This window comes from Eutrigla gurnardus (genome assembly GCF_963514095.1).
Source record: "Eutrigla gurnardus genome assembly, chromosome: 2".
Taxonomy (NCBI): Eukaryota; Metazoa; Chordata; class Actinopteri; order Perciformes; family Triglidae; genus Eutrigla; species Eutrigla gurnardus.
Genome location: NC_139916.1, coordinates 20,405,280 through 20,431,124, shown reverse-complemented (window position 1 = coordinate 20,431,124; position 25,845 = coordinate 20,405,280). Strand labels below are relative to the sequence as shown.

General features: G+C 46.2%; 1 protein-coding gene and 1 long non-coding RNA gene across 7 annotated transcripts in view; one reads left to right on the top strand and one right to left on the bottom strand.

Moving 5' to 3' along the window:
- LOC311020455 (uncharacterized protein) overlaps positions 1 to 25,845 on the bottom strand; it is a 53,980-nt gene that overhangs the window by 11,262 nt on the left and 16,873 nt on the right. Inside the window, exons 8-9 of one of the 6 annotated variants that reach the window (XM_084020483.1) lie at positions 21,038 to 21,081; positions 20,228 to 20,590 (exon numbers count right to left, since the gene is read on the bottom strand). The exons of the other annotated variants lie outside the window; for them this stretch is intronic. Of the exons in view, the coding sequence (XP_083876609.1) occupies positions 20,504 to 20,590; positions 21,038 to 21,081 (131 nt within the window). The 3' untranslated portion in view covers positions 20,228 to 20,503. Of the gene's footprint in view, positions 1 to 20,227; positions 20,591 to 21,037; positions 21,082 to 25,845 lie in introns of those variants that run through there. 6 annotated transcript variants of the gene reach the window in all.
- Positions 21,779 to 25,238, top strand: LOC311026227. Its single transcript, XR_014598458.1, has 8 exons — positions 21,779 to 22,426; positions 22,690 to 23,039; positions 23,131 to 23,196; positions 23,307 to 23,395; positions 24,211 to 24,315; positions 24,623 to 24,728; positions 24,839 to 24,894; positions 25,044 to 25,238. It is a non-coding gene; the product is annotated as an uncharacterized lncRNA (long non-coding RNA).

The following is a 25,845-nucleotide window of genomic DNA, read 5'->3' as shown; positions in this document are numbered from 1 at the left end:
TTATTGCATTTAAATGTGCCTGGAACTGTGGAAACCTGCCTGTGAGGTCTCGGTGACGTGTGCGCACTGCGCGCCGTCAGCCAAACTTCCACTCCGCCAGCTGTGATTCGCATTGAATGAATGGACTTTATTTACGCCTTACGCCTTGCGCCGAAAGTAGACCAGGTTGGAGCTGGCGAGCTTTCAGCGCAGTCTCGGCGAGGCTTTTTGCCACAAAACTTCCGCTACGCCAAGCTGAATCTGTGACGCCTCCCCCTGCTGCGCCGCCACACCCATCTTGGCGCAGGCGATCCACCAAACTGCCAAACTGAAGGTGCGTGTCCACAGGCAGCGGTGTTTCCCCGCGTCCCATTCATTAGGCTTGTTTCGAATCAAGCATGCGCATGCATTTGCCTCGCAAAACAAGGCATTCTGGGAAAAAAACGTCACAAATGCTGGTGATAACTTCCCTTTGCGACATGTCACATGACTTTAAAAACTTGCGGTATCTCCAGGGTACCTCCCTCCGCATGCTTTTCTGTGCAGATGGTATGAAATAAGTGCGGACATAAGACACTCCCCTCAACGTTGCCCTAGTTGGTTAGAATTATCACGTGGTATTTCCCACGTGAGAAAATTCCTCAGCCCCCATCAACAAGGGGAGTTCAAATGCCTCGGCTCGAGTTCGTCAGCGACGAAGAAAGCCAGCGCCACTGGGCAGGCCATATTCTTTGTGCAAAGTCCGTGAAGTTTCCCCTGGCGCGATAGTTTGTGTTATGTATACAATTATTAATAAAGTTTAAATACATTTTTTTTTTTTAAAAGTCCGTGAAGTGCACCTGTGTCCGACTTGACATGGTGGGAACATGGCGTGTTTATGACGAGTTCCGGCGGATCCTCTCAAGTCTCGTGCATGCATCGGCGCAAATGCATGCGATCCGAAACGCGGAGGATCCGCCGGAACTCGTCATAAACACGCCAAGTTCCCACCACGTCAAGTCGGACACAGGTGCACTTCACGGACTTTTTTTTTTTTTTTTTTTATTTAAACTTTATTAATGGGCGCGTTTGGGATCGCATGCATTTGCGCCGATGCATGCACGAGACTTGAGAGGATCCGCCGGAACTCGTCATAAACACGCCAAGTTATCACCACGTCAAGTCGGACACAGGTGCACTTCACGGACTTTTTTTTTCTTTTTTTTTTTTTTTACTTTATTAATAATTGTATACATAACAAAAACTATCGCGCCAGGGGAAACTTCACGGACTTTGCACAAAGAATATGGCCAGCCCAGTGGCGCTGGCTTTCTTGGTCGCTGACGAACTCGAGCCGAAGCATTTGAAGTCCCGTTGTTGACGGAGGCTGAGGAATTTTCTCACGTGGGAAATATTTTCTTGTCTACGTGTGTGTGTGTGCTATGCTGCAGGTATGCTGAATTGACTGCTGGTACAGTTTATCGCTGGGATTTTATATGGTTTAATACCATTACTAATTTTATGTATGTATTTGCAGGAGTCTGCCATTGCTGTTTTGCCTAGGGCTAATTTTATGTATTTGTTTTGCTTGCCTCTGTACGCAGGTTATAGCTGTTGTAGGTACTTTGCTTTCTTTGTTGTTTTTTTCTGTGACATTGAGATGCTGGATTGGGCAATGTATGATGGCTTGTTGCTCATCTTATCCTAGTTGCTTTTCCTACTAAGCTCTGCTTTGGGGTACTGGCCGGTATACTAGCTTAAACTTAAAGTAGCTTATTGACCTTGTTCTTCTTTCTATTAACAGAAGCCAGTGAACGTGGTTCCCAGCGTATTGGGGGTGTTGGGTGCTTCCTTTTCCCCTTCACAATATTTGCGGTGGACTAAGTGTAAGGCTAATGAGCACCTTCACCTTATTTTTATTGCGGTTTGTTGTGCAGCCTACGCCTTGTGGTGTGTGCGTGTTTTTGATTCTCGTAGATATAGGAGCACTCGGAGTGGTTGCCGTGTGGAACTCTCTCTCTTTCTCCCCCAGTATGCCAGGTAACTACGCTCATTGATCCCAATATTAACCTGCCTATTGCTGCTGTTTTTCCAAGGGATTGTTGCTTCCGATTTTTATAGCCATTGCTCAATATAAATAAATATTGCCCAGTCAACTGGAACACCTGCCTCTGTCTTGTCTATACAATTGAACCAAGTGTGGGGGAAACTTCAATACGGTGTGAAATTGTTAAGTCTTAAGGTGTAAGGCCTTAGGTGGCGTTGTCTGGTATTTGACCATTCCTTAATGTAACCTAGGGTTACAAATTGGCGTCGTCGGCAGGATTGTATCTTAGCAGAGATGAGTGTTCCAGTTGGCACCCAGTGTTAGTTTGTTTTTTTTCTTTTAATTTATTTGGTATTAAGAGGCAAAACAGCAGTGGCACGGCGTGGGACGTTCCAGCTCGTGAAGTCTGCATCCAACCACATTTAACTCCTATTTTCTTTCCGTTCTTGAGACTGGGTTATGGCTGAGGAGTTACAGAGACTGCAGGACTTGGTCCAACAACTACAAGTGGAAAACGCTCGTCTCTTGAGGGGAGGGAATGATGCAGGGTCGGGTGCTGGTGGATCTGGCCTGGGGATTGATGGACAATTGCCTGGTTCTACAGTTGAACGACTATTGTATATACCCAGAGAGAGGAAATGTCCAGTGTTCCGGGGTAGTTCGGGGATTGGGGTTGAAGAATGGCTCGAGGAGGTCAAGGCTAGCATTAGGGCTAGGCGCTTGGGGGAGTTGGACGAAGCCTATTTCATGTATGACCACTTAGAGGGGGAAGCTAAAGATGAAATTAAATATCGTAGTAGGGCTGAAAGGGAAGATCCAGTTAAAATTACTTCGACTTTGCGGGAGCTGTATGGCTGTGATAAATCTTATGTAGAGTTACAGGAGAGTTTCTTTTCACGTAAACAGCTGGAAGGGGAGTCATTACAGGAGTATTCCCATGCCCTGTGTTCTATGATGGACAAAGTAAAGAGACGTGCTCCAACTGCTTTGATTAATTTCGACACTCTATTACGTGATCAGTTCATTGAATATGTGTTTGATCCAACTCTTCGTAGGGAACTTAAGCGCCTTGTCCGACAGTCCCCCCAATTGACTATGCTGGAAGCCCGGTCTGACACTATCCGGTGGGAGCGGGAGGGCAGACCCAGTGATTGTGGGAGGAATAGAAGTTTTTCAGTTCCATCTCTGTGTGCCGTGCAGTATTCTAGGCCTTCACATAACCACGATGCTACACCCTCTGGCCAGTCTAGTGTAGACTGACTACACGCCAGGGGTGTTGGGGATGAATGTCATAAGGGAATGCTATTCTGAACTATTTTCTGTGCATGGCCCTGCTCTTTTTGACAGCCCAACGGTCTTTCCGGACAGTAAACCTTGGAGGGAAGCGTTTCAGTTATGCCATCAAGCCCAGGGTCAGGCCCCTCGTCCTACTGGTTTGGCAAAGGTAAGAGGCCGTAGGGCCGTCACTATACCTGCAGGCGCTGTTAAGTTTGTGGCGTCTACATGCTCCCAGCAGTTCTGTGAAACCCCAGGGTTTGTCCTATTTGAGCCCCCCTGTACTACCCAACAGTTGCCTAGTGGGTTAATGCCCCTCCCCGCTCTACTTAGGGTGGATAAAGGCACTGTGTATGTCCCAATTTTGAACGTGAATGAGTCTAGCACTGTCCTCCACCCACGTTGTCTGGTGGGAATCCTGACACTGGCCCAGATAGTAAGCTTGCCCCCCGAGGTCACAGAAAGGGTGGAACCATTCGTTGGGGTTACAGATGGGGTGGGAACATCCCAGGGATTCACTGTTCCCGTTTACACTCAAACCGGTAGCTGTAATTCTGTCTTACAGCAAATTCAGGAGTTTGATCTATCAATGCTTCCCCAGCTAGAGCAGGAGAAGGTCAGAGGTCTTCTAAACAAATATGCTTCAGTTTTCTCAGAAACTGAGGGTGATTTGGGCTGCACTACATTGCTATCACACGACATACCCCTTATAGATGACAGGCCAGTGAGACAAAGGTTTCGGCGCATTCCTCCTGCAGATTATGAGGCTGTTAAGGCCCATATTAGACAACTATTGGACAGCCAGGTTATCAGAGAGAGCTGCAGCCCTTTTGCTTCTCCCATTGTGCTGGTTAAGAAGAAAGACAGCAGCCTCAGGATGTGTGTAGACTATCGCCAATTAAACAGCAGAACCCGTAAGGATGCCTTCCCGCTGCCTCGCATTGAGGAGACGCTAGATTCGCTGTCTGGTGCCCAGTGGTTTTCAACCATTGACCTGTCCAGTGGATATCACCAAATCCCAGTAACTGAGAAGGACCGATTCAAAACCGCTTTTTGCACACCCTTTGGGTTATTTGAATTTAATCGCATGCCCTTTGGGTTATGCAATGCTCCCGGCACATTCCAAAGGATGATGGAACGTATATTTGGCGATCAGAATGGACAGTCCTTGTGGCTGTATTTAGACGACATCATAGTCTTTTCGTCAGACACAGCTGCACATCTTAAACGCCTTGAACTGGTGCTGGAACAGTTACAGCGTGAGGGGATTAAAGCCAAACTGGAGAAGTGTTGTTTCTTTCGGAGGGAGGTTCGTTATCTGGGCCACCTAATCTCCCAAGAGGGTGTGTCCACAGACCCGGGAAAGATCTCTGCAGTGGCTAATTGGCCTAGGCCAAGGAACTCTCAGGAGCTGCGATCCTTCCTAGGTTTCGCCAGTTACTACCGCCGTTTTGTTAAAGGTTTCTCAGCACTGGCAGCACCCCTACACAAGCTGGTGGCTCAACAAAGTGTGGGAAGAGGTCAACGGGGAAACAGGTCGAGTCTGGAGGATGTCTGGTCCAGAGAATGTGAAGGGAGCTTTCAAGACATGAAGGTACGGCTTGTCAAGGCTCCAACATTGGCGTTTGCTAACTTTTCTCTCCCCTTCATCATAGAAATAGATGCTAGCCACCAGGGATTGGGAGCCGTCTTGTCCCAGGAGCAAGATGGAAAGGTGCGTCCGGTGGCATACGCCAGTCGGAGCCTCAACCCTGCTGAGCGGAGTTGGAGTTCCTGGGTATGAGTTGGAGTTCCTGGGTATGAAGTGGGCGATGGTAGAGAAGTATCGTGAATACCTTTGGGGACAACAGTGTGTGGTATGGACTGATAACAATCCGCTAAGTCATTTAAACACAGCTAAGCTGGGGGCCACCGAGCAAAGGTGGGTTGCTGAACTAGCAGCATTCAACTTTACGGTCCGATATAGACCCGGTCGGACCAATCAGAATGCGGACTCCCTTTCCCGACAACGCTTGGATACCACCCCTGATACGACAATTCCGGCTTTTCCTGGAGTTGTGCTTCCGGCTATCCTGCAGGAGGCTGTGGGAAGGGGATCTCAACCAGTGACTCAGTCAACTATCATGGCCCTTCCCGGTCGTTCATCTTCAGACCTGAAGAGACTGAAGGAGATGGATCCAACCATTGGTGCCTTTCTCCCGATCTGGCAGGCCGGACGAATGCCAAGTCGCGCCGAACGTGAGGAGCTGCCAGCAACTGCTCAAGCACTGTGGCGGGAGTGGGGTCGAATAACCCAGGTTAACGACCTCCTGTACCGTAGGATTTTCAGACCAGATGGAGGGGAGGAGGTTCTACAAATCTTGCTCCCCGAGTGCCTAAAAGAAGAAGTGCTGACTCAGCTCCATGATGCACAAGGACATCAAGGAAGCGACCGTACGGCTGAACTGGTCAGACAACGATGCTTTTGGCCAGGAATGGCGAAGGACATTAAAGAGTGGTGCCAGTGTTGTGTCCGATGCACTCTGTCTAAAGTCCCTCAGCCACTGAGTCGGGCCCCAATGGGTCATTTGCTTGCAACCCGGCCAAATGAGGTGGTTGCAATAGACTTTTCATTTCTAGAGCCTTCCAGAGATGGCTTAGAACAGGTGTTGGTACTAACGGATGTTTTCTCTAAATTCACTCAGGTCATACCCACCCGAGATCAGAGAGCCTCCACAGTGGCTGGCGTCCTTCTCAAAGAGTGGTTCTACCGGTTTGGAGTACCGGCCCGGCTACATTCAGATCAGGGTAGGTGCTTTGAGAGTGCAATTGTCCATCAACTCTGTGACCTCTACCAGGTTCAGAAGACTCGCACTACACCATACCACCCTCAGGGAAATGGTCAGTGCGAGCGCTTCAACAGAACAATGCATAATCTCCTGCGCACTCTATCCACTGAACAGAAAAGGTGCTGGCCCCAATATCTGCCCCAACTAGTGTTTAGTTATAACACCACAATCCATCAAACTACGAAGGAGTCTCCACACTTTTTGATGTTTGGACAGGAACCCCAACTTCCTGTTGATTTCCTTCTGGGTCGAATCCCTGAACCACGGAGTGGCGGCGTTTCAGAGTGGGTCCAGGAACATCAAAGGCGTCTCGAGGTCGTTTACTGCAGCGTGCGGGACCGGTTGAAGCAAGCAGCTGAACAACGGAAAGCAAGACACGATCCAAAGGCACAGTGTGGATCGTTGGACGTGGGTCAGTTGGTGTACCTACGAGACCATTCGATACGGGGCCGTAATAAGATCCAAGACGCCTGGTCCCCCGTAGTATACCAAGTACTACGAGCTCCCAGCCCTGGTGGTGTGGTTTACACGGTGGCGCCAATGCAACAACTGGGCCGAACACAACAGGTGCATCGAACCATGATTAAGTGTGTTCCACCTAGTAGGCACCCCACCCTCACACCAGTGATTCAATCTGCAGACACACTATATGGAGACCCTCCCCAGGTTGACTTGCTACACCAAGATGATCCTATTTCAGGTGTAGTGGCGCTAGTACAACCTGCACCGGACCGGGATTCACAAGTGCTCCCCTTGCCATCCAGTCTGCAGGCACCCTCTGCACAGGAGATTGAGGTCGGGACCAATAACCCGACATTAGATGTGGAAACGAACAGCCTGCCCGATGTAGGTCAACCTATACCTTCCACCAGTACTGGGGTTGCCCGCCGGACTACCAGACCAACAGCAGGACAGCATGGCAACCCCCACCGTCTTCCGGTCTCAGTGGTGAGTTCTGGCATTGGGGCTGCAGCTCTTCCGGTACCTGGCAGTACAAATCCCTACATTAGACCCGAGTATTAGTCTGGCACACTGTGTTCACCCTTTTGTCATGAGATGATCGACGGGACGTCGATTTATATGGGGGGGGGGGGGGGGGGTGGAATGTAACCAGTGGGTCACGGGCAACAGTACTTCCGGGTTACTTCCTGGGTAACTGTTTACGTTAGCAACGGCTGCTAGCGGGAACGCGAGCCCATGCATTACACAGCTGTTTGGAGTTCGCAATCACGCTAATGAGTATAAGACCAGGAAGGAAGCTTGTTTGCTCTCTGTTCGCTCTGACATCCAGTTGTGGAGAGTGTGGGGATCCTGGTGAGGTGGGTGAGTTGATGGTTGTTGTATGTTGTACGTTAAACTGTTCTAAATTAAACCTTGTGTCTGCTACAGTCGCCAGGTATCCTTTCTCCTGTGTTTGGGCTACGGTGCGGGTGCGTGTGACGAACAGTGATTACGGTATTTTCTTTTCTTAAACATATTTTACGATCTCCTCGCTTTATGTATCCAGATACTTTTAGCGTAACGATAATGTGCTCCCTTTTTAGATTCACGCTGTCTGAGGGCAACGGGTATGTGTCTACGTGTGTGTGTGTGCTATGCTGCAGGTATGCTGAATTTACTGCTGGTACAGTTTATCGCTGGGATTTTATATGGTTTAATACCATTACTAATTTTATGTATGTATTTGCAGGAGTCTGCCGTTGCTGTTTTGCCTAGGGCTAATTTTATGTATTTGTTTTGCTTGCCTCTGTACGCAGGTTATAGCTGTTGTAGGTACTTTGCTTTCTTTGTTGTTTTTTTTCTGTGACATTGAGATGCTGGATTGGGCAATGTATGATGGCTTGTTGCTCATCTTATCCTAGTTGCTTTTCCTACTAAGCTCTGCTTTGGGGTACTGGCCGGTATACTAACTTAAACTTAAAGTAGCTTATTGACCTTGTTCTTCTTTCTATTAACAGAAGCCAGTGAACGTGGTTCCAGCGTATTGGGGGTGTTGGGTGCTTCCTTTTCCCCTTCACAATATTTGCGGTGGACTAAGTGTAAGGCTAATGAGCACCTTCACCTTATTTTTATTGCGGTTTGCTGTGCAGCCTACGCCTTGTGGTGTGTGTGTGTGTTTTTGATTCTCGTAGATATAGGAGCACTCGGAGTGGTTGCCGTGTGGAACTCTCTCTCTCTCTTTCTCCCCCAGTATGCCAGGTAACTACGCTCATTGATCCCAATATTAACCTGCCTATTGCTGCTGTTTTTAGTGCCGCCAGTACCCTCGGCTTGCTATTTTACGGCCTTTATCCCTATTCGTGGCTTGTGCGTGTTTTTATCATTCTCTGCTTGTTGTTGCAGGCTGGAGGGGGGGCGGACCCGGAAGCACAGATGAGCAGGCTGAGTATAGTTTACACAGTTTATTAAACAGCGAAAGTTGAAAAAACAAGAACAAAAATATAGGCCGTCGGTCCGACAGCGCGGCGTCCTCTGGACCAACCAAAAATCTCAGGCACCAAGGCGAAAAAACGAAACTCAGGAACTCAGGCACGAAGGCGAAAAAACCAAACTCAGGAATCTCAACCGAGGCAGGCAGGCGAGGGAGAACAAACTGAAAACAAGAAAAAGGAGCACGTCAAACTCACGAAGGAATAACCACTGAGATGCTGCTACGAAAAGCGGGAAGTGTCAGCTCTACCGATGAGACGGAATTATCTGGCAGAGTAGTAGTGGGTGAGCCAGAGGTTATATGTGAAGCGGTGATGAGAGATTGAGAACCGGTGTGCCTCGTCAGCCCCGCCTGCCGCGCCCTGTAGGGGAGAAAAAGAGGCGGGGAAGGAGAAACAGCAGGCACACACACAAACAACCCTCACAGTACCCCCCCCTCAAGGAACGCCACCTGGCGGTCTACCAGGCTTCCCAGGGAACAGAGAGTAAAAGTCAACAAGCAGAGTAGGGTCCAGGATGAGAGAACGCTTAACCCAGGAGCGCTCCTCCGGACCATATCCCTCCCAGTCCACCAGATACTGGTAACCACGACCCCGCCTCCGTACATCCAACAGCCGCCGGACAGTGTAGACAGGATGGTCATCGATAATCCGGGGGGGTGGAGGGGTCTCGGCCGGAGGGGACAGAGGGCTGGTGACTACTGGCTTCAGGAGAGAGACATGGAAAGAAGGGTGCACCTTCAAGGCAGGTGGAAGCCTCAGTCTCACCACCGCGGGATTAATCACCCGGTCGACCTCAAAGGGGCCGATGTATCTGGGCGCTAGTTTCCGGGATTCAGTCTGCAGCGGGAGATCCCGAGAAGATAACCAAACCCTTTGTCCGGGCTGGTAGACAGGTGCAGGAGCCCGGTGGAGGTCCGCCAGCCTCTTGTTCCGAGCCGCCGTGCGGGAAAGGGCTGCCCGAGTCTCCCGCCAGACCCGGCGGGCGCGCCGGAGATGACCCTGCACCGAGGGAACCGCCGACTCCGTCTCCTGAGAGGGAAATAATGGAGGCTGGAAACCGTTAGCGGCCATAAAAGGAGACACGCCTGTGGCGGAGCAGACCAGGGAGTTGTGGGCATATTCCAACCAGGGGAGGTGGGTGGACCAGGAGGCCGGGTGGCGGGCGGTAACACAACGAAGAGCCGTCTCAAGGTCCTGGTTAGCCCGCTCCGTCTGGCCGTTGGTCTGTGGATGGTATCACGAGGAGAGGCTGGCCGAAGCCCCCATCGCTCGGCAAAAGGCTCGCCAAACCTGCGACGAGAACTGGGGTCCGAGACAATATCCTGGGGAATGCCGTGCAGCCGGAACACGTGTAGGACCAGCAGGTTGGCAGTCTCCAGGGCTGAGGGGAGCTTGGGTAGAGGAACAAAGTGCACCGCTTTAGAAAATCGATCCACAACAGTCAATATGGCAGAGTTACCTTCGGACGGGGGCAGGCCAGTGACGAAATCCACCGCGATGTGGGACCAAGGTCTGTGAGGGATGGGGAGAGGACGGAGAAGTCCAGCGGGCGGGCGGTGAGAAGCCTTACTGCGGGCACAGACGGAGCAGGCGGCGACGAACCTCTTAGTGTCAGCGGACATGGAGGGCCACCAAAAACGCTGCTGTAAAAGGGTCAGAGTGCGGTGGAAACCGGGGTGGCAAGCCACCTTGGAGGCGTGTCCCCACTGAAGCACTGGACCCCGGACGGGCGCAGGCACAAACAACCGTCCTGGTGGACAGCACTCAGGATCCGGACGGTCCTCCCTAGCCTCCTGGACCAACCTTTCGACCTCCCACCTGGCAGCTCCAACCACACACGTCGAGGGTAAGATGGTCTCCCCACTCGGCTCCTTCTCCAGAGAGTCAAACTGGCGGGACAGGGCATCCGGCTTGGTGTTCTTGGACCCAGGCCGGTAGGTGAGGGTGAAATTAAACCGGCCCAGGAACAAGGCCCACCGGGCCTGGCGAGGGTTCAACCTGCGAGCAGAGCGGAGATAAGAGAGGTTTTTATGGTCCGTCCTAAAACAAAAGGAAAAGTAGTTCCTTCCAGCAGGTGTCTCCACTCCTGAAGAGCCAGAATGACTGCCAGAAGCTCACGGTTACCAACGTCATAATTTCTCTCTGCAGAAGAAAGTCGGCGGGAGAAGTAGGCACAGGGATGCAGCTTCTGGTCCGAGGTGGGTCGTTGAGAGAGGACCGCTCCTACACCTGTGTCCGAGGCGTCGACCTCCACCACAAACTGAGCGGAGTGATCTGGGTGTATGAGCACAGGAGCAGAGGAAAACAACATCTTCAATTTACTGAAGGCAGCTTCTGCTGCAGGGGACCACAAAAAGGGAGTCTTAACAGAGGTCAACTTGGTTAGAGGGGAGGCGACAGAACTATAGCCCCTGATGAACCTGCGGTAAAAGTTAGCGAATCCCAGAAACCTCTGTAACTGCTTCCGGGATGCGGGAATGGGCCAGTTGGCCACTGCCTGTACCTTGGCTGGGTCAGTTCGGATCTGGCCCTTCTCCACCACAAAGCCCAGAAACTGCACGGAGGAAACATGAAAATCGCATTTCTCAGCCTTCACGTACAACCTGTTCTCCAAGAGCCTCTGTAACACGATCTTGACGTGCTGAACATGGTCCTCCAAAGACTGTGAAAAAATGAGAATGTCATCGATGTACACAAACACAAATTTGTTCAACATGTCACGTAATACATCATTCACAAGAGCCTGGAATACAGCAGGAGCATTAGTTAGTCCAAAAGGCATAACACAATATTCAAAATGTCCCAGTGGCGTGTTGAAGGCAGTCTTCCATTCGTCCCCCTCCCTAATGCGTACCAGGTGGTACGCGTTCCTTAGGTCCAGCTTGGTAAAGATGGTAGCTTCGTGTAGGGAGCTGAAAGCAGAGTCAATGAGTGGCAGAGGGTACTTATTGCGGACAGTAATTTCATTTAAACCCCTGTAATCAATACAGGGACGTAGAGACTTGTCCTTCTTGGCCACAAAGAAAAACCCCGCCCCCACCGGAGAGGATGAGGGGCGAATAAGACCTGCTGCCAGGGAGTCCGAGATGTAGGTCTCCATGGCTGTTCTCTCCGGTCTGGAGAGATTATATAGCTTGCTGGAAGGTAAAGGGGCACCAGGAAGTAGATCAATGCCGCAGTCATAGGGTCTGTAGGGCGGCAAGGACTTGGCGCGGTCCTTATTAAAAACCTCCTGGAGGTCGTGGTAATGACTGGGGACACCAGTAAGGTCAACAGGTTGAGGAGGAGGTGGCGCAGGTGAACCAGTGGCTGGAATAGCGGAGTGTAGGCAATGAGAGTGACAAAAAATGCTCCAGTTAGTGATAGAGGAGGTGGACCAATCAATGTGAGGATTGTGCAAACTCAACCAGGGGAGACCTAACACTAGCGGAGCACTGGGTGAGGAGATAATAAAAAAAGAAATGGACTCATGGTGGTTACCGGAGAGGAGCAGAGACAGATTAGCTGTACGGTGAGTGACCCGGCCCAGCAGTCTCCCGTCGAGGGCAACCACGTCCTTAGCTGAAGGTAAGAGCTCAGAGGGGAGACTCAACAGGGAGACAATATCAGCGTCAATAAAGTTCTCATCAGCACCAGAATCCACTAGAACTTGCAGAGGGTAAGACATACAATGCCAGGAAACAGTACCTTTAAGCTGAAGGCGGCGAGGTGAGGAGGACGGGATAGATGTATGGCTCACCAGTGCCCCTCCTGAGACTGGTGAGCCTGCCCTTTTGGCAGGATCGGGCACTGGAGGAGAAGGTGACCGGACTGGCCACAGTAGCCACACAACCCCAGGCGCCGACGTCGAAGACGCTCGACCTGGGATAGCCTGGTCCCGCCCAGCTGCATGGGTTCCTCGGTGCTGGAGAGCGGAGGCGCCGTGGAGGAAGGGTCTCCGGTAGCCGGCGGAGCAGGAGGAGGAGATGAAGGCGACACAGGTGGCCGCGCAGACCAGGGACGGGCTGGGGGAAAAGGGAAACTGTGCCTGGCTGTCTTCTCCCTGCGCCTCTCACGGAGGCGATTGTCTAAACGGGTGGCTAGTGCTATGAGCTCGTCTAGGGAAGATGTTTCGTCCCTAGCTGCTAACTCGTCCTTAATTTCGTCACTAAGCCCCCTGCGAAAAGCCCCCTGTAACGCTGTCTCATCCCACCCGCTCTCCGTCGCAAGAATGCGGAAGTCAATCGAGTAATGAGCGACGGTACCGGAGCCCTGCTGTAAGGCGAGAAGCCGGCTACTAGCTTCCCTGCCCTTAACAGGATGATCAAAAATCTTCCTCAACTCAGCAGTAAAAGAGGAAAACGAGTCACATACGGGAGAACTGCTCTCAGACACGGCCAAAGCCCAGGCCGCAGCCTTATCAGTTAGCAGGCTCATGATAAAGGCTATCTTAGCTTGATCAGTAGCGTAAGTGAGTGGCTGTTGATCAAAAACTAAAGAGCACTGATGCAAAAACTGGCTACATGTCCCTAACACCCCTGAGTACCTGGCTGGTGTGGGTATGAATGGCTCACGGGGATGGTTGGATGGTGGAGAGGAAGCGGAGTGAGGAGCCGGGGTCGGAGCCGCAGTAGGAGCCGGAGCAGGCGCAGAGAGCAGGTGAGAGGCCATCTGGTCCAAACGAGCCTCGAATTGGGTAAATCCGGAAGATAGGCGTTTGAGGGTGTCCGTGATTTGTTTGAGGGCCTCCTCGTGTTGCCCCATTAGTGTTCCTTGACTCATCAAAGCTTGTCGGAGCGCCGAAGACTCTCCGGAGTCCATCTTGGCCAGATAATTCTGTTGCAGGCTGGAGGGGGGGCGGACCCGGAAGCACAGATGAGCAGGCTGAGTATAGTTTACACAGTTTATTAAACAGCGAAAGTTGAAAAAACAAGAACAAAAATATAGGCCGTCGGTCCGACAGCGCGGCGTCCTCTGGACCAACCAAAAATCTCAGGCACGAAGGCGAAAAAACCAAACTCAGGAATCTCAACCGAGGCAGGCAGGCGAGGGAGAACAAACTGAAAACAAGAAAAAGGAGCACGTCAAACTCACGAAGGAATAACCACTGAGATGCTGCTACGAAAAGCGGGAAGTGTCAGCTCTACCGATGAGACGGAATTATCTGGCAGAGTAGTAGTGGGTGAGCCAGAGGTTATATGTGAAGCGGTGATGAGAGATTGAGAACCGGTGTGCCTCGTCAGCCCCGCCTGCCGCGCCCTGTAGGGGAGAAAAAGAGGCGGGGAAGGAGAAACAGCAGGCACACACACAAACAACCCTCACACTTGTTGTAATAAAATACATTTACATTTTTTTATATCCAAGGGATTGTTGCTTCCGATTTTTATAGCCATTGCTCAATATAAATAAATATTGCCCAGTCAACTGGAACACCTGTCTCTGTCTTGTCTATACAATTGAACCAAGTGTGGGGGAAACTTCAATACGGTGTGAAATTGTTAAGTCTTAAGGTGTAAGGCCTTAGGTGGCGTTGTCTGGTATTTGACCATTCCTTAATGTAACCTAGGGTTACATATACATAACACAAACTATCGCGCCAGGGGAAACTTCACGGACTTTGCACAAAGAATATGGTCTACCCAGTGGCGCTGGCTTTCTTCGTCGCTGACGAACTCGAGCCGAGGCATTTAAACTCCCCTTGTAGACGGAGGCTGAGGAATTTTCTCACGTGAGAAATACCACGTGATAATTCTAACCAACTAGGGCAACGTTGAGGGGAGTGTCTTATGTCCACACTTATTTCAGCCCATCTGCAGAGAAAAGCATGCGAAGGGAGGTACCCTGGAGATACCGCAAGTTTTTAAAGTCATGTGACATGTCGCAAAGGGAAGTTATCACCAGCATTTGTGACGTTTTTTTCCCAGAATGCCTTGTTTTGCGAGGCAAATGCATGCGCATGCTTGATTCGAAACAAGCCTATTAGGCTTTATTCGGGATGGTCTTGGCTTGACTTGACTTGACTTATCACGCCGACGAGAGCTGCAGGTGTCTGAGGGGGCGGGCTCTAAAAGAGACCGTAGCCAAACACCGTCAAGTCGGACAACAAAGTCAACGTGACTATAGTGCTCAAGCGATAGAACGCAGCAGCAAACCAAAGAGGTTATGTTTTATATATATATATATATATATATATATATATATATATTACACACACACACATAAGGCAACATGTGGAAGGCATTCTTTTTTTCCAGTATATTTGTATTATCATTCTATGTTTGTATTAACCAGACCTCGCATATAATAGGCCTACTCACAACACAATGCACGGAACTTTAGATCAAGCCATGAGATCAATGCGACCAAAATAAAATGTCAATCATCCTCTAGTGGCAGCCGGCCAAGCGTGCAATACTGGGAAGCGGCGTGTCCACACGCGTTTAAAATCGCCCCTGTGGACACGCACCTTGACGGTGCGCAAGGCTGCGCGGGTCGAAACTTGCATTGCGCCGGCTCCGCCACTCTGCGCCGCCCTGCGCTGCACCACGAAACTAGGGCCCCATATCTCTTCCTCACCATTTGCTCCCAAGGCATGGTGAAGACCCCTTCCTCCCCTGCTGGCATGCAGAGAGAGATCACATGAACTCTGCAGGAAATCATGTTCACATTTTGACCAATTCAAGAAAAGGGTGAGATATGTGTTCAACCTTAGTTTAAAACCATCCATAATAATCATTGAGGAATTATAAGCATACTGGCGAACTTCCCGTTGCTCTACGACGAAGAACAGAGAAGTTACCAAAAATTGCTAAAAATTAACATGGTCATTGTAATGGACTTAACTACTGCACTCACGCAGTCAGACGAAAATATGTTTGCTCATTAATCTGCCCGCATCACCAAGGACAAAATGCTTACTAAGTTACCAAACTTGTTTGGGCTAGCTTGATAGGTTTGCATTGTAGGTGTTGGATCAAAGTTCCTTTCAACTCTACCAAAAATGATTTGTACAGAGAAATGTTTACAGTTCATGTTTCATTTGTTCATTCTTTGTGCCAACTTTGACCATAACGGCGAGATGGTGTTCAAACGTTCTAGTCATAGGATTGCATTTCGTTTTGTTTAACAGTTTAAATCACAAAGATTTCAGACTGTAACTCGAACGGGTCCCTCCTGGACACGCCACCTCAGTCAGCATAAAAGCTGCGTGTTACAGACACCAGTTGCGCGTTCTTCCCTCTCGGAGCTTCTTGCCTCCCGGCTCAGGCCTCCCGGCTCTGGCCTCCCCGCTCGTGCCACCAGGCGCTGGCCATCCGGCCTTCGCTCTTCTCTCTTTTTACCCTCTTCAAGTTTCGTACTTTTCTTAGTTCCCAATTTTTACTCCTTTTATTAGAATAGTTTGTTCGACGTTAGATTCTTCAATTTTGCATTTTTAGCTTTTCTTTTTACGCAAGCCTTTTTGATCAATGCTAATTCAACCAGCGGCCGCAAGATTTGGCATATTGACTAACGCTTATACCTAAGCCACCCAAGGCCGAATTCAAGGAGAAGACAGCTGTTTAACTAAGACGGATTACGGCAAAGACGGACGCCCGCTACGAAACTACCGCAGATCGGCGCTAACGGTTGCCTTCAAGAGGGCCGAGAAGAAGCGTCCCAAAGTAAGACCGAATCTGCATTCAACAGTAATGACCGAGTTGCAGGGTGAAACTAAGTATAGCGTCTGTTAATATCTAATATCTGTGAGGTCATTTATCCCATTATTCACTTTTTCCTCTTACTAAGGAGTCCAAATTCTTAGGAAGAACACACTCGCCTTTATCGCCAAACGTGCTAGATGAGCTGTTAATCACATTTCCAGTTATATTTCTGGCGTTGTATTGGTGTTTTGTTATTATATCTGTTATTGTTTTATTCACTTTTGTTTAATCCCTAGTTAACCAATAAATTCCCCTAAAGCATAAAGTCGTTGTCCGTGGATATTTCTTCTGTGCAGAATACAAAGATCCCTATTTCAAGAACTTATGATCTAAGGAAATGAGACTGATTTATTAAATGATATTGATTAATTGTTAATTAATGAATAAGTGGTCATTAGAGTCATTAACGTGAATTCTATAAAGTTCTGTCTGACCAACAGATGGTGCCCCTTTTACGAGAGCATGTATTGAAATTGTAGATTAATATACATTGATATACATATTTTAATATCGTAATTTCCTTACATACACAGTTTACGTAGGTACCATTATGGGCCCTAGTTTCGTGGCGCAGCGCAGGGTGGCGGAGCCGGCGCAATGCAAGTTTCGACCCGCGCAGCCTTGCGCACGGTCAGTTTGGCAGTTTGGTGGATCGCCTGCGCCAAGATGGGTGTGGCGGCGCAGCAGGGGGAGGCGTCACAGATTCAGCTTGGCGTAGCGGAAGTTTCGTGGCAAAAAGCCTCGCCGAGACTGCGCTGAAAGCTCACCAGCTCCTACCTGGTCTACTTTCGGCGCAAGGCGCAAGGCGCAAGGCGCAAGGCGTAAGGCGTAAGGCGTAAATAAAGTCCATTCATTCAATGCGAATCACAGCTGGCGGAGTGGAAGTTTGGCTGACGGCGCGCAGTGCGCACACGTCACCGAGACCTCACAGGCAGGTTTCCACAGTTCCAGGCACATTTAAATGCAATAAATAATCACAACAAACACTGTTTAATGCAACTAATTGAATCAACACGTGAATTTATATCTATATAGATTGTCCCGTCACATCTGACGTCAGATCAAAGGCGGATGGCACGCGTAACGGAAACTCAGCCTCTCGGACCTAAACATCTCCCTCTCTCTCTCCTGTTTTTTATAATATGGGCATTGTTATTATTATGATACGCACGCACAGCGCGTGATGAGCGTGGTGGGAGCGCCGGCGCTGCTTCTGTCATCGGCTTGTCAAGTGACGGAACTTGCACTGAACCTCCCCTAACGCATTAAAGGAGAGGAGAGGAGCTCATTTGATTAGTGAAGATCTGAATCGGCTGTGTTAATAGGCTTGTTTCGAATCAAGCATGCACATGCATTTGCCTCGCAAAACAAGGCATTCTGGGGAAAAAACGTCACAAATGCTGGTGATAACTTCCCTTTGCGACATGTCACATGACTTTAAAAACTCGCGGTATCTCCAGGTACCTCCCTTCGCATGCTTTTCTCTGCAGATGGTCTGAAATAAGTGCGGACATAAGACACTCCCCTCAACGTTGCCCTAGTTGGTTAGAATTATCACGTGGTATTTCCCACGTGAGAAAATTCCTCAGCCTCCGTCAACAACGGGACTTCAAATGCCTCGGCTCGAGTTCGTCAGCGACGAAGAAAGCCAGCGCCGCTGGGTAGACCATATTCTTTGTGCAAAGTCCGTGAAGTTTCCCCTGGCGCGATAGTTTTTGTTATGTATACAATTATTAATAAAGTTTAAATTAAAAAAAAAAAAAAAAAAGTTGTGAAGTGCACCTGTGTCCGACTTGACGTGGTGGGAACTTGGCGTGTTTATGACGAGTTCCGGCGGATCCTCTCAAGTCTCGTTCATGCATCGGCGCAAATGCATGCGATCCGAAACGCGCCCAATCCCAGTCCACGGCTGCGTTTCAATAACAGTTTGAGTCGCCCTCGCTCACTTGCCCTAAGCACTTGCCCTCGGGGGAATCCCCGCCGCCATCTTAAGGGCTGTTCCATTTCTCTGAACAGCTGAAGTGAACTCCGTGAGATTGACCCTTGAGGGCTGAGTGATCGAGTGAACAACGATGGCCACTTCAGAGCTGTATATCACCCACAATGCATTGCAGTGGTGCACGAAAAATATGTCCATGCGGTGGCGATAATGAACCTCAAACACCATTGTCTGCTGTCTATTCACCACCAAGGAAGAAGAAGAAAGAAGGAAGTAGAAAATGAATTAAATTTAATTCATTTTCTTAAATTGTGCAATTAGACTGTCTGTTGCAGAGTTATGGCAGAGCCCACCGTTTACAAGTGTAAGTATATAAGCTGACGTATTGCCATCAAGCGCAGAATACGTCTTCGTCTCAATGAAATGAGTCTCCGCATATTTTGTGTAATTTGGAATAGGCAGTATAGCGCTACTCCAACAACGTGTGGTTGATCCATGATTGTCTGGGCTGTAAGTGAACGAGGGCAGGTGTGTTCCATTTACCTCTTTCACTCCCCCTCCGCCCACTTTCCCACCACCCTCCAAGTGGCCTCCGTGTGACGTCATAGCAAGGGCTGAGGGCAAGTGAGCGAGGGCGACTCAAACTGTTATTGAAACGCAGCCCACGCCTCGTCTCCTCCTCGTCTCCCACTCACGCCTTCTTCTCCTCCCTCTTTCCCACTTGCGCCGGTGGGCGAGACGGGAGGTGTGCCTGTGTGAGCCTGCGCGAGCCTGCGCGGTGCACGAAACTTGCAAAGTCCAGGCGGACACACCCCGTCGGCGCGGCGCAGGTGCGCTGAAAGCTGACTGCGCCTGGTCTACGAAACTAGGGCCCTTGGTATTAACCCTTATCTTCCTACAAACCCAACTACCACACAGTTTGTTTCTGTGCAATAAGGAATTAACAATATTTAACCACCCGATTAATATTCATTATCTCACCAAATGACTGTTTCTTCTGCAGTAAAATGCCATGGAGTGTGGTTCGGCAACACGCCTCTCCAGTCGCTAACAGCAGCTCTGCTCCCTCTGATAGCAGCAACCATCAGCAGGTGACCGTTAGCAGTGAGGACGAAATCAACAAGAAGATGCTTTTAAACACATAGAGAACATGGCCAATCAGAAATTAATTACTACTAAGAACAATAAATCTTTATCTGTAGCACTGAGACTCACATCCATTAATGCAGAAAACATAAGCGATGTGATGCAGCAAAAAAAAAAGAAGAGATTAATGAGAGTTCTTGGGGACTTTGCTCAGATTGCGCCACTGACAGTTTGCCATATTGTCCTGAATGTGTGCTGAACTTAAATAAGGAAAGGAAATACACTATGTCAACAGTAAGGTATTTCTTGTCAAAGTTTAAAATATGAAAAAGTCCTTTTTTGGGCAAAGAATGATAGTAAGACATCAAATGTGTTTGTTTCTTTGTTGTGAGGGAGAAAAAGAAGGTTAATGTAAAAGTCTGCGGAATGTAAAATGCACTTTTGTCACATGTGAAAAGAAAGCAGAGCGGTCTGTTATTTATGGCAGTAAATTGCTAAAAAAAAAAAAACTGTTGACGGTGCCGTCATAGTTTTCTTTGTTCAAATGTTTTATTTTGTTACTAAATTCTTTTTGTGTCTGTAAAACTATGGATCGTGTAAAACAGCTGAGAGACAACGGGAAATTAGAACTTGCTTTATTCTGCCAGTTTCTCCTTGTTTTAAAGCAGAAGACATTTCAGACAAGCTTAAGATGCATGAAGATCACAGAATGTTACGTCGATATATCCAGCCATAATTTGTCAACACATACTCTTATCCTCATGTTTGAGAAAGCTGATGAATAAATACAAAGAAATATTTTCCTTCCTTTTTTACCCCCCTCGTGTTATTTTCTCTGAGACTGAGTTACAAGATACAATCTCCCGAGGTATAATCAGGAGACCATGAGCTAAAACATGCAATATGTACAGTCACAGTATGTTGTAAATGCACACGAATGTATTTATTATGCATAATCAGTATCAGAATATATCCAATTACAAAAACTCTGAACAGAAAACACGTTGGAAAACAAAACAACATTTACAAACAGGAGTAAAGTGAAAGTGTGTTCTAGTTCTTTAGTTTCTTTTCCCTTGTTGTTATCAGTACGTCAACTGGGAAATTGGATCTAACTGTTAAACGTGGGACGTTAGTAGAAGTTAGTTTGGTTAGAAAAAGACATTCCAGTAGTCCAACATTATTCAAGATTAAATCACTGACAGTTCTTTAGGCTATCTGCTTTGTCTTCCTCTACACAGAATAAAGCAGTTTGTGTTTCAGTGTGGCTGTATGGAGCTGTATGTCATCAGGACAGATGCAGCTGGCTCCTCAGAGACGGTGGCATACAGGAGGTATGTGTAACACTGGGAAGAGAAAGAAACCAACTGTAGCAACTACTATATGGCAAATAATATCAGAATACTTTTTTAATCCCTCGGGAACTCATACAGCTGCAATCGTCCATAAGAGTTAGGAAGAAAGATCTTATAAACATAGTAATGTGACAAGTCCTAAATACGTGATTAGTCAAATAAGTATTAAGTTAAGTATGTACAATGTATGCATTGTGTTTTTATATATATATAAAAATCAAACAACATTATACATTTTTGTATTTGCTGTTGAGGTAGAAGTAGTAGTTTGTAGGTATTATTGCACATAAATAAACTTAGACAGTTTTACTGTCAGACAGTTACTGTACCATATATTGCACATACATAAGGTTAACAGTTAGATTATTGCACATAGTAACTGGTGCATGGAGGTACAGCTGCATCAGACTGAGGAGTACTATTAACTTTGTGACTTACATTGTCATTGTGAGACTTTCTCCGCCGTTTCACTTCCTCAGAACCTGAGAATGAGACACAAAGTAAGATGATTGTTTCCCACAAAGCAGGCAGTCTAAATAAGCACAAAATAAACACGACGGCCTTTGAATCTAATGAGACTCTAATGGAACTCTGCTTGTGCCGCTCAGAGCACCAAAAACACACGTACATTTCCAGAAACCATGACCTGGTCAATCAAAGTTTAATGTAGGAACTATTTTCTTTCAAGCAGACGACACCTGCTGGATTATTTGAGATTCCTTTAAAGAGCACCACAATTAAGCTAAATCTACCTGTATAATTATTTGTCATAAATAGTCGGTTTGCATGTGCTTGTATTTTTTATTGTCAAACCCTCTCAAACTGAAAAAAATCTTCAAATGCAATTATTGTGAGAGTTCAGTTCTAGAGCTTAGATAAGTGTAATAGGCTTGGAGACGTGTTAAAAGAGAACAGTATGAACATCCAATAAAAAACAGATAATGACTTTATTAAACAAACAAGTCAATGTAGTTCTCACCAGTTCTTATTTTGTTGCAAATGTAACCCTGGTTAGAATTACAACACTCAGAAATACCAGTTTCCTTGAATACATCATAGGTTTCCTGTATTGTAGTTGTTTTTCGTCCGATAGTAGAATTTCCGAGCTTACCTGAACGCATCACCTGCAGGCCTCGGTGTGTGTGAGAAGGTGAGGGACAGAGAAAAGTGATGATATTTCGTGGAAGTTGTGATAAAACTGTCGTTAGGAAGTGAGTGTGAAGAGAAACTTACCTGGTGGAAGTGAAACCGATCTCGGGAGCGACTCGGACGAGTGTTTCCACGGACTTTTCTGAACTATTTTGGCTGGTTTTTTTGAGGGACGAGTTCTTCTGTTCAACTGTGATCCACACCACCGCCGTTGCCGCGCGGAGGCTCTTGGTTCAACTGCAACCTGTACCACCGCCATGCTGCATGGAGACTCTTGGTTCATCGGGACCAGTGTGGCACCAGTGTGGTAGGACAGGACTCAGTCCTGAGGAGTAACATTTTATTTGCACTTTCTTTTCTGAGATCTCAGTATTTTTGACTTTTTCCTATTTTTGACTTTTTTCCTAATTTTTTACATTTTTTTGCTAAAAAACAAATTGACAAAGGAACTTAAAGAACTGTTTTCTCCTTGGAGGAATAAAAAGGACAACTCAACCCATTAAAGGGGAAAGAGACATTTTATTTTATTTCATCTTTATTATTTTCTATACCGGTACTTACCTGGTCAGCTAATTTTATTTCATTCTGCGAATTTAATTTATGTGGAAGCGAACTGCATTTCATTTAATGTGTGCAAGGCTGAACAATTTAAGTCATCCACCACTACTGCCCTTTCAGGTAAGATGCATGCCACAGTGGACTCCCGTATCAGCAAGCATACGTTTAGGAAAATTATTCACACACACACACACACACACACACACACACACACACACACACACACACACATATATATATATATATATATATATATATATATATATATATATATATATATGCAAGCTTCAAATGCTGGAGCTGACAATTTCAAATTTATGTTTGATAATCAAATAAGTACCGACAGAAATTCATCCCTGCAACTTTAAAAATGTTTTTTATAGATGTCAAAGATGCATGGAAGGGGAAGAATGTTTATGTGCTCCTCTCCAAAGTCGGCCCGTACAAGGTGTTCTTTTGGGACATTTTCAACACGGGTCCCCAAAGAGAGTTTGAAAGTGAGGTGAGGTGTTAACATTATTTTCTTAGAAAATGTTTTCCCTATTGGCCATACTTTTAAGTTAAAAGTATGGCCAAAAATCAAATTCTTATAATTTTTTACAAAAAAATATGTATCAACGCATATCTGACCCTCCTTGTTAAAAAATATAATGAGGAGAACACAGAGAGGGCATTTGCAGTGGACTCCTTTGAAATGACAAACATATGGGAGGGAAAGAAACCCAAGGTTAAGGTAATAAACAATACTGCCTCATGTTATCTTACTAATAAATACAGCACAACATTTTATCAACATTAGGCACTTTTGATTTGTTATCTTACAGATTGTCCCAGAGATGTACAGATACATCATGGGTATTGTGAATAAGGGTCATCACTGGATGCTGGTGGTAATTATTTTTTTCAACATGGTTTGGTGCATATGTACACATGTTATTCAGCTACACGTGAAGAACTGCAAAGCTACAGCATTCTGATTAAATTTTAACTCTATATGTAGGTGATCTTACCAGCTGAGAGAAAAGCAGTTTTTCTGGATCCATTGGGTGAAAGAAAAACAGCTGTAAATAACTGCAAGGATATCACAAGGTAATTTAGTTTGCATTCTTTTAGGGTGGCACTGTAAGTACAAAAGGTTAAAAGTAATGGACAACAAAGTTACATTTTTGAATTACAGTAAATTACACACAAATAAAACTATTACTGTAAATACTGGCCAGATCAAGTCAGTACAGTATGTTGTTGTTTTTTTCACATTAGTGATACATTAATAACTTAAAGAGATAAGTTAATACATTTAGCCTACTTTAGGGAAAGTCTTAGATGTGGAGGTTAGCAAATAAAAGGAAAGGGTTATAGATTTTGAGAAAAGTATAGGCCTGTCAACAGCTGTGAATATGTGATCCACCTACTGCTACATAACTTAAATAATAGAGACCTATCTTAGGCTGTTATTTCAGCCCATAATTCTACATCATCCTTTCCAGCTATGTTAAGAAAACTCCCTTTTCCTAAGTCTTACTTTATTGCATCCTATTTATTTTCCTATCCCAATTGTTATGCAAATGAGAAATACAGTTAGTAAAAGGTTGTAATAGTATGTTTCCCTGTACTCTACTAAAAATGAATGCATCTTCTTAAGTCTTCTTAAGTAGCAAGTCCAAGGTAATTCTCCTTTCCTTTTGAATCAAGTTTTTAACTTTCTCATGCTCCACTGTCATGCTTTATTCCACCATCAAAAATGGTTGGAACCATTAAGAAACTATTCATACTTTAGCATTATCAAAACTGTAATGACATTGATGCAGTGGACATTTTAAATGTTTAATTTATCAGAGGACTGTAAAAGTAATGCTGGACCAATTTATACTGCATATGTAGATAATATGTATTTGTGTTTTTAGATCATTCATGAGACACAGGGGCTCAATCCTTCCCGACGGGCATGTGATGTGATGACTCACCCAATTCAACAGGATGGAACGTCCTGTGGGGCCTATGCATTGAAGGTACATAGCATGATTACGATTAATGTTAGGATTGGAATGAATTGCAATTTTCTTTCTCCAGCACCAAGGTTCAACTCTTGGATAATCAAAATAACAAATTTATTTGGTACACTGGTACCCCACACTGGATGTAATGATTATAGCAGACAATAAACGCATTGCATACTTGCATTGGGTTACTTTAATTAACTAAGACTGATGCTACAATTAATTTTGGGCATTGGGTGCTTCAATAACTTTCAAACACTTCTCGTAAGATTACTGTTCACTATGAAAATGAATCCATTCTTGTGCCTCTTATTCACAGTTTGCTGAGTGCATTCTGGGTGGATTCCCGTTGGAGTTTGACAATTCCACATCGGGTGTAAACACCATGAGAGAGCACATTGCTGTCTCTCTTCTTGAGAATACAGGTGTGTTTTTTTCCTTCCTTTTTATAATAAGGAATATAATATGTTATCATTTACTCTGACAAACATAGCTCATAGTTAAGAGAAATTATTGTTGTACCTTGTTTTGCTAGATGACTTGACTGACCTGTGCCATATCTGTGGGGAGCAGCAAGGGGACACTCTTTGGGTAACTGTTTATGTTTTATTTTTCTTTCTAAAGTCTGATTTATATATATTTAAAAAAAAAAATCCAATTTAAATTATGTTATGTGTTTATTATCATAATTGCTTAACAATTTAATTACAATTTTTTTGATTTCCTGTTGTCAAATTCAGATCGGATGTGACATCTGCCCAAGGTGGTTCCACAAAAGCTGTGCCAAGTACCCACGCAGAGGCCGCAAGAAATATATTTGTGAAGCATGCAAGTAGCAACTGCAGATAATATTGCTAGATAAGTTTGTATATACGTATGTATGTATGTAGATGCATACATACGAAGAAACAAATATATGTAGGTATGTATGTGTATGTGTGTGTGTGTGTGTGTGTGTATGTATGTATATATGTAGAAAATAAATATATTTTATGCCAAAACTTATGAATTTCAATAATTCTTATAAAGTGGTATTTCTATGGTCAGAAGGTAGGAACATTGTTTTAACCAAGACAAGCAACAAGGTCTTGTCGTTGAAATGTTGATAGTGCAGTGATTTAAAGTCATTTTATGTCAGAAAATGTGTTAGGTTAGAAGGAAGGAGCTGCAATCAGTTTTTGGCAGGTGAAAAGGTCCTGTGAGCTCAGATCTTTATATTATGAAGCTCAAGAATGAGATCAAGTCATATTTAGGCAGAAATAACATTTGAGTAACTGTATAGGTCCTTCAATCACTTTTTGGCAGGTGAAAAGGCCAATTTTCTGTTGTAATGGTCCTTTAAAAGATTTTCAAGCTGTCTCTTGAGCTCAGATCTTTATATTATGAAGCTCAAGAATGAGATCAAGTCATATTTAGGCAGAAATAATCTCCCAGTAACTGTATTTGGCCTTCAATCACTTTTTGGCAGGTGAAAATGCCCATTTTCTGTTGTAATGGTCCTTTAAAAGAATTTCAAGCTGTCTCTTGAACTCAGATCTTTAT